Source organism: Brienomyrus brachyistius, chromosome 11 (genome assembly GCF_023856365.1).
Source record: "Brienomyrus brachyistius isolate T26 chromosome 11, BBRACH_0.4, whole genome shotgun sequence".
NCBI classification, from domain to species: Eukaryota; Metazoa; Chordata; class Actinopteri; order Osteoglossiformes; family Mormyridae; genus Brienomyrus; species Brienomyrus brachyistius.
The window spans coordinates 9837459-9846362 of record NC_064543.1 but is presented as its reverse complement, the minus strand read 5'-3'; the positions used below and the strand labels follow the sequence as shown (position 1 = coordinate 9846362).

General features: G+C 57.2%; 1 protein-coding gene across 1 annotated transcript in view; it reads right to left on the bottom strand.

Moving 5' to 3' along the window:
- Positions 1-200: 200 nt before the first annotated feature.
- The window catches only part of gse1b (Gse1 coiled-coil protein b), a 14914-nt gene continuing 6210 nt past the window's right edge, over positions 201-8904 (bottom strand). The window contains 12 exon segments of the mRNA XM_048969353.1: positions 201-534; positions 1051-1154; positions 2072-2335; positions 2451-2676; positions 2678-2808; positions 3011-3124; positions 3812-4079; positions 4375-4487; positions 4827-5413; positions 6315-6334; positions 6336-6649; positions 8181-8518. Of these exon segments, the coding sequence (XP_048825310.1) occupies positions 397-534; positions 1051-1154; positions 2072-2335; positions 2451-2676; positions 2678-2808; positions 3011-3124; positions 3812-4079; positions 4375-4487; positions 4827-5413; positions 6315-6334; positions 6336-6649; positions 8181-8518 (2617 nt within the window). The 3' untranslated portion in view covers positions 201-396.

Genomic DNA, 8904 nt, shown 5'->3' with positions numbered 1-8904 from the left:
CGGCGGTCCCTGAAGCGCCTTGGCGACTCTTTCACGCGGAGCCCGATGGTTCTGGACACGCTGGGCACCAGCAGGGATGATCTGGCTGACGTCTGGGCTGTGGGGACTGGCTTGAGAGGCGCACACACAGGCCATGTGGTCCGGGTGCCTCCCCAGGCCAGACCAGACGCTCAACCCCCCCCCCCCCCCCCACCACCCCTTCCAGCACCCCCCTCAGCACATGGCACGTTCACGGCCAGCTGTCGCTTGGGTCCTTTGCGCAGGGAAGAGTTTTACTTTTTTCCTTTTTTTTTTTCTGAGTAATCCAGGTGAAAAAATAGACTCTTGAGCTACATTGGGGGGTATGGTGGCAGGGGCGGGGTCAGGGGGTGATGTCAGGAGCGCAGGGGGGGCGGGTCACCTGGAGGGGTAGCCCTTGAAGTATCCCCTAGACCCCTGAGCCAATGGAAGTGTCAGGCACTTTCGGAAGTGGTCCAGTTCAGCCTGGACCTTCTCCCTCTCGGAGGCCAGTCTCTGCTTCTGGGCCATCAGCTCCTGCGGGGGGGGGAGAGGTCAATGCAGCACTGGTTAAAAAGGGCAGTGCCACTGGCATGCTCCACACTCAGGCTTATTAATCAGTCATCCAAAGAGACAGTGGGCAGGCGCTCAGGCTCGTCAGCAGAGCCGTAACTTCCGGTAAAATGGGAACGATACGCCCGGCCTGGTGAGAGAGGCTGCCGGCAGACAGCCGGCCTGGTGAGAGAGGCTGCCGGCAGACAGCCGGCCCTTTAGAGGGCTACGGCAGTGGCGGCGACAGGAGCAAATTGTGACCAATTAAAATTCTGGACAGGTGGCATATAGTAAGTGTGGAAAGAAAAATGAGCATCACATAGCTGAGGAAATTGTGGGGGGATGAGGGGGGGGGGGAGCGTAGGAACATCTGTTCACAGGAGAGAAATTGGTTAGGCGTTTGTGCATGGGTGGGGGAGGCAGGGAACACGGACAGCGTGCTGTGGGGGGGAGATAGCGAGGGAGATGGGGAGGGGGGCGTGTGCAGAGAGCGAGACTCACCCCCATGCTGTGTGAAAGCTGCTCCGCGGTCAGGCTCAGGCTGTAGTGATGAGCCTCTAGCCTCCTGCATTGGCTCTGAAGCACCTGCCTCTCGATGCTTTGCTCTGGAAGATATGGGGGGAGGGGGGGGGGACATGGCCTGGTGCTCATTACCATCGCAGCAGACAGCCCCAGTCGTGCAGGCTAAGCGCTAATCACTCGAGAGTGGGCCAGCCGTGCCCCAGGCGTCCGGCCCACAGCACCGGGTCTCATTAGTGCGCAGGAAGCGGGTGTGTGTGTGTGTGTGTGTGTGCGTGTGTGTGTGCGTGTGTGTGTGCGTGTGCGTGTGCGTGTGTGTCTGTCTGTCTGTCTGTCTGTCTGTCTGTCTGTCTGTCTGTCTGTCTGTCTGTCTGTCTGTCTGTCTGTCTGTCTCCCTCCTCGTGTGTCTATCCGCTTCTGTGTGCATGTTTATAAACGACTGTCTACAGAAAGTATCTGAGCACTAATACCTTCTGGAAGCTGTTCGTACAAAACGATGCCAGTGGGTCGCTTCAGGACTGGCAAACCCTCACACGCTCCTGCTTACATCCATGAAGTGTTCAGAAATGACGCTCTCATTTTTCAAACCGTAAAGCTCCTGGCATCTTAAGATCCAAATATTTTAATCATATGAGCCAGAAAACAGCCACATCGAGATCCTGCTTCACATAGTGAGCAATAATTAAAAAACACATTGTATTTAGCATATTATTATTTATTATTAATGAACATAAAATGTGTGAAATGAGTTGAACAGTGCCCTCTGGTGTTCAGAGGGAGGAACACCACCTGCTCGTCTAACGCTGCCATATGGGCTGATTAACGCAAACGAGGAAAGGCATGCGGGTAACCTGCCCTCAGGGTGGCGACACTCCTTTTATTCTCATGGTGCAGCACGGAGACACTTATGTTAGAATAAAATTAGCAGTTGACATTAACAGGAAGATGAGAATTCAGCACCATCTTACAATTCGGCGCGCTGTCCTCTGAGAGCCCCGCTCACCTTCGATATACTCCTGGTAGGCTTCAAAAATGGCCTCAATGCCCTGCCACCGTGGAGTCTGCACCTCCTCATCCTGCTCCTCATCTTCCTCATCTCCGGAGTCTTCCTCGTCAGACAGCTCTTCCCGGCGAGGCGGCAGTGGGCAGTGCTGCCCGTTGGGCTGAGCAGGGGGCTGTCGGCTGGGGGGGCCCTGCAGCTCGGGAATGTTGTAGCGCACCGAGGTGTCTAGTTTGTGACTGGGCTCGGCCAAGATGGCGACGGTCCCTAGTGAAAACCAAAAGGAATGATAGAACAGGAAGGAAGGCCATCAGAGGCTGGATATATTCACAAGACAGCAGGAGGCAGGCGACAGGGGGAGGGATGGGCCTTGAGTCTGAACCTTTGTGCTTCTGCAGTGCCTTCTGGGTAGACTGTAACACGGACTCGTGGAACTGCTGTGCAAACTCCTCGGCCGTGACGCTCTCCCACGGCTTGGTCTTGCCGTTGAGGCTGTGGGGGCCATCCTTCATGCTGAGGGGGGGCCGGATGCTGCTCAGGAGGCTGGGGTTCTTCTTGGCGGACGGGCCCTCGCTCGGCTTAGGCTTGTCGAGGGGGGGGGGCCGGGGTGGGCTCCTTGGCCCGTGGACCGTCGCTTGACACCCGCCGCTGCTCAGCCGGGGCCTCGGGGGGCAGGGGACTGAGGGGTCCCACATTGAGCTGCCTGTCAGATTCGCTGGAGGGCGGGTCTGCTGTGGGACCTGGCGGGGGGGGAGAGGGGGGTGGCACATGCTCAGTGCGTCACAGATGGAGCTGTCAGTACTGCAAGGCACATCTGTCCCTGACACACACACAGCCAGCAGGTGCCGAGACAGAGAGGGGTAGGGTGTGTGAATGCATGTGTGTGTGTCTGTGTGTGTGTGTGTGTGTGTGTGTGTGTGTACGCAAACATAAGGCTCCTACCAGGCTGTGGGGCCGTCGGGCTCTTGCAGAGAGGCTGAGACGTGTGTCTGATGGAGTCCAGGGTCACCGTCTTGTGTTTTATTGCGTGCAGAAGATCTGCAACCTTCTCGTTGTCTGCGGAGGCGGGGTCTGTGTCACTGACTGCTAACCCAGCCAATCGGGTCAGCAGAAGCTGCTGAGCTTAGAACCACCCAAATCACCCATATAGACACAAGCAGACAAGTACACATTGCCGTCGTCTGATAAAAACTGCATATGTGCACTTTGACGACCGTGACGTGTTACTGTGGATGGAATTTGGGCATTCTCTTCCATCTCGTCACCATTTCACATCTAGTTGACCAATAAATATATCTTTTATGAAGTCATGTATATAACTAGTATTTTTGTTTGTACTAGATAACATTTATACTCATGATGGCGGATTACTTTATATCACTAATTTTAACAATGTCAATAGCTAGACAGCTAAATACCATCACTTAATTCTGAATATAAAGAGGGATTCATTTCTACCTTGTTGACACTGACATATTTGCCTCTCTGACCACGTCAGTCCATTTAAACCGTTTACTGACGGCTGCGTAAAGATTTCTATTACTGGTCCTAAATGTGTCTCATTACATTATTTTATGTTTATTCTGTGAAGTCATTTCTGAGAAAATGTTTTTTCATGCTGCTGAGATAATAGATTTTTGGCGTCTTTTTCGTTGGACAGCAACGACGCACAGCTTAGACGACTAACGATTCCACGCATCCCATAATATTTCAGTGGTGACATGGCAGTAGCCGTCGGCCTACCTCTCTTCTGCTGGATGTTGACATGGGACAGGCTGAACATGGTGAGGAACTTCTTCTTGTCTTCCAGCTCGGGGGCGCTGTTCATCTGCTCAGCTGTGAAGCGGGTGCTGAGGGGGGGCACGGACGGAGCCGGCCGCTTGCTCTGCACCGCCGGGGGGGAGTGGCTCCGCTCGCGAAGCATCCGCCTCCTCTTCCTCCTCTTCTGCTGCAGAAGCTCGTCGCGGTGGGAGCGCGTGGTCAGGCTGAACATGCGCAGGAACTCCAGCTTCTGTGGGTGGGAGCGGCGTGCAGGGGGTGAGGTCAGAGGAGCAAAGCAAGGCTTCTGATTGGTTACAAAGACAGAGGGTGGCTAAGGAAGGCGGGGCAACTACAGGTTAGGAGAACAAAAGGAATATATCCCAGCAGGCCTCTGTGCGAGTGTGTCTCAAATATGCCAGGAAAAATGATGTCCGTTTCTTTGTGTAGGAGGAGCGAAGCCCATTTCTGCTTCCATGTCTACATTTATACCCCGATGAGCTATTAAAGTGTGTGTTCACCTCTACCGACATGGGGGGGGCGGTTACCTCTGAGGAGTCATCCAGCTTGAGGGGGGGCTGCTCCGCTACCCGACGTAGATGCGCTCGCACCTCCTCCTCATCGCTCTCGTCATAGGAGTCGTCAAGGTCATAGTAGTAGCCTGTTGGGGGAGGGTGGTTGTTATGCAGACATCTGACAGGCCCAGCGGAAAAACACGCCCCCCCCCTCCCCCCAAGCCCATATCCCCCCAGTGCCAAGATTGTGTGCTGACCCGCTGTGCCTGCTCTGCCTGTCAGACACCATCTTAATTAGCTGGGTCAAGCAGCAAGGTGGGGGGGGGGGGGGGGGTGGCAGAGGGGGGAGAGGAGGACATGCTGGGGGAGAGAGCGAAAGAGAGCGAAGGAAAGACAGGCCAGCAATCGAGGGTAGGAAGGAGAGTGAGGAATCATGCAGCCCTGAACCTTCCAGAGCACAGGGACTCCTGCGGTGTGGAGCTCACCTTTCTCCTTGGCCTCCCTCCTCTTCCTCTCCTCTAGGTCCAGCTTGCTGACCAGCCGGCGGTGCTGCTGCAGGAACTCGTCGTACACCAGCATAGGGTCGACCCCAGGCCGGGCAGGCCCCTGAAGTCCCCTGGGGGGGCCACTGGATTTATGAGGACCGCTCAAGTCGGCGTACTGGCTGTGTAGGGACAGAGGCGCCCTCTGCTGGCTGAGGAAGGTCTGTGCAGACCTCTCCAGCTCCGCGAGGAACGTGCCAGACTCTGGGATGCCAGGCCCCCTAATGGACACTCCCTTCTCAGCTCCCTCCTTCCTCTTGCCCCCGTCGTCCGCCTTTTCTGGGGGCTCCGGTTTGCTCAGGGACAGGGGAGGCCGGCTCGGGTCGAAGTTGCTCAGGCACAGGGACTCGTGGTTGCGTCGGGAATCGGAGGCAGTGTCGATGAGGGAGGCGGGGTTCCACAGGGTTGTGGGCGGGACCGAGGGCGGGGCATGGTCCCGTAGTTGGGGCTTGGGCGATATGAGTGGCGGCGGTGCTCCAAGATGGGAGAGGATGTCGCGGCTGGCTGACTCATGGTGGTTTGTAAGGGGCCTGCAGAGAGGGCGGGGCAGACACCTGCATCAGGAAAGCAGCATCCAGCGTAGAAGCCCCTCCCTCACACCTTAACGGCATGTGTGCGGAAATGGGTTCATCTCAGCCCGGGAAACCGAGGTTGGGGGGGGGGGGGGGGGAGGTGGCGGCATCGCATGGCGCCTTTCAGAGCACTTTAATTTAAAAGGATCTCCGCAAAAACCGCAGGATAACGAGCGGCTTTTAAGGGTTAGCGACGGCTACGCAGCCCGGCGTGCTGGAGGAGGCGCAGGCGGTAGCCGCCGCGCCGCTAAGGCGGTTAATTAAAGAGTTATCTGCCACCCGGAGCGCCCGCCTTAATCAGAGCTCTCGAGGCGCGAGCCTGTGCCTCTGTTTGCTGAGCGTGGCCCCCGCACACAGTGCCGGGGAACAATCTCATTATCAGGCAGGATTACAGGCGGGGGGGGCGGCTGCATCGGCCCCCAAATTAAAGTATTAATTAGGGCTGACCTCAATAACGGCATGCAGACCAGGCCAAGAGCACACGTATCGCAGCGCCTGGGGGGGGGAGGGGAGGGGGGTGGGTATCATTCATGGGAAAAGGAAGTTGGATTTTAACACTTTAAGCGGGCGGGGATGATGGAGAGAAAATCGGCCATTTTGAGGCCGCTCTGCCGTCCCCTGCCTTTAAACCCACACGGCTCATTAATCCTCACAATGAGAAGCACCCCCCCCCCCCCGCACCCCCCCAGCCGCCATGGCGACACTCAGGCCCGACAGTAGAAGGTTTTGGCTGCTCCGCCCAGCCGGATCAGACATCAGCAGGAGTAGATAACACAGCGGAAAGGCGAGGCTGAGCCACCCCCCACCCCCCACCCCCCGCCCCAGGGTGCGAGGGCGCGGAGCCAGACGGCCGACTTACCGGTGTCCCTCCGCCCGCCGGGTCTGCCCCCTCGCCGGGCCGGCCTAGGTCCAGGTGCTGCTCCAGGAGCTGCTGCCGGAACTCGGACACCTGGTACTGGCGGTCCTCCTTCTCCTGCCGCAGCTTCCGCTGCCGTGCCAGCCAGCGCTCCTCCTCATTGGCGCGCTGCAGCATCATGGCAGCTGCCAGGGCCCCCGGTGCCGCCCCACCCGGCCCCAGGTACGCGCCGTGGGCAGAGAGCAGGCTGGGCATGGCATGGTGGGCGGCGGCCAGGGCTGGGTGGAGTGGGGGCTGCACAGGCTTGGGGGTGGGCAGCAGGGCCTCTTTGGTTTTATCTGGCAGATGGGGGCGGAAAGAAAGGAGCGTAAGTATCAGACCGAACCGATCGGCCGCAATCTGCTGGGTCCCGACGGCCGTGACAGAATGCCGTGTGTCATGGCAGAGCGAGAGAGAGCGAGCACAGTGCCGGCGCCGTGACATGGCAGGGGGGAGGAAACCCCACCCTTTTTATAGCATCTCACAGCAAGAAAGCAGCTAATAATGCGCTCGCCGTAAAGAGTTTCCGTGCCAGGAGCGGAAGGCTGCAGGTGACGGAGGAGAGCAGGAGAGTAAAAATAGGATGGGGCAGGGGGCATGGCAGTGCAGCACGAGGCCGGCTACACGTGCCACCTGCGCTCAGCCAGGGCGGCACAAGGCGAGGCACTAACACCCCGGGGCTCCCCCAGTGACACTCAGATAGTACCAGCAGGGTCAGGGATTCTTACAAAGAGATTCATTCTATAACCGTGGCTGAAAGGAGAGAACTGAAATACTTATGGCCAAACATCCACCACAGCAAACAAATTATTCAGGTTAATAACGATGATTATTAACGACAAACAATAGTAATAACATTATTATTGTTGGTTGAGCTTTTGTAATTAGTTTTGTTTAGGAAAACAAAGGCACAAACACGCCTTAGGTTACTGGTCTCCTCGGGACTGCAGGGTTGTACCATGGGCTCGAGCCCTTATAGTACAGCACCCACTCAGGTCTGGGAGCAAACCCCACAGCATCAGAGTAGGGGGGGGGGGGGCCCACTCAGTTCAGCTGGAAAACGCTTGACCAGATTGTCTTCCCAAGCCCCATTTTGGCGGCGTTCACAGAGACCGCAAGGTGACTGTGCTGATGCTAACGCTAACGCTGGGGCGTCACACCTGGCCGGGTGGAGGCCAGCCGCTCCCTGGCTTCGGCTCCACAGAGACAGTACAGTAAGGTGCCTATGCTAACGCTGCCTTCCATTGGAACTCAACCGGAATGCCCTCTCAAGTCGGAATTCCGAACAGCAAGGGATCGACATAACCCCGAGCTCAGAATCCAAGATGGCTGCACCTTTTATCAACATAAGTATAATCTGTAGTTTTATACTGTTTACTTGCACTTGTGTCTTATCTGTGGCTGGTTCCATTGGCCGAACGCACAGTGCTGTCCAACCGCTATCTGTGGACGTGGACCGCGCTGGAACTGGGGCCTGTTTCATTAAGCAGAATTTATTGCTTTTCGGACTTACGGTAGTCTGAGCTAAATGCAAGTGAACGAAGATAGAGGCCAATTAAACCGGGGTAAATTAAATCCAGATAAGCAAGAAATCTTGCTTTTTTAAACGGGTCCCTGGTACTGCTAGATGACTTTCCGACTTGCTGTACTGAAACGCTGTTAACTCATGTGTGTGATGTCATTCCCTGTTTCGGGTTCTGACCTCTGAGGTAAATGGAACGCAGCATAACGCCGCGTCACACCTGGCCGGTTGGAGGTCAGCCTATCCCGGGCTTGGGCTCCACAGAGACAGCTTAGTAAGGTGGCGATGCTAACGCTGAGGCGTCACACCTGAACGGTTGGGGGTCAGCCGCTCGCCGGCCTTGGCTCTGTCCTCTGCCGCTCCCCGGACGCTGTGCAGATCTGTCAGGTAGTGACTCTCCATGGCTTTGGAGGCCTGCAGCTCCTTCTCACGGGCGCGCTCCTTCAGCCTCTCGGCCTCGCGCTCCCGCTCCCGCTCCCGTTCTCGCTCTCTCTCCCGCTCCCGCTCCAGTTCCTTCTCACGCTCCCGCTCCCGCTCTCGTTCTCGCTCTCGCTCCCGCTCAGCCTCGCGCTCTCTCTCCTTCTCCCGCTCACGTTCCCGCTCACGTTCCCGCTCACGCAGTCGTAGCTCATCTTCCATCTGGAGCCTGTGGGGGGGGGGGGGGGGGAGAGGAGAGATAGCACGGGGTGTGAGACCTTCCAGAAGCTGCAGGGATGTCACGGGTGTGCGACAAGCGAGAAGCGGCGAGCAGGCGTGTCAGAGTAGTGCAGCGCCGGCAGAAGGCACCGCGGGCGGCCGCACGGCCGGAGTTTAACCAGGAGGAGGCGCTGCCAGAGGAGCGGGACGCAGGAGTGGTCCTGTCAGTCACGGAGCTGCTCAACTGACAGGTAATAACTGCCGGATGGCTGCTAAAAATACCAAGGTGAAAAGCTGTCACACCCCCGCAGTGTGAGATTACAGTGCCTAGCAGGGCGTGGGGAATGCGTGTGTGTGCGTGTGTGTCACAGATAAAGTGAGAGAGAAAGAAAGGGG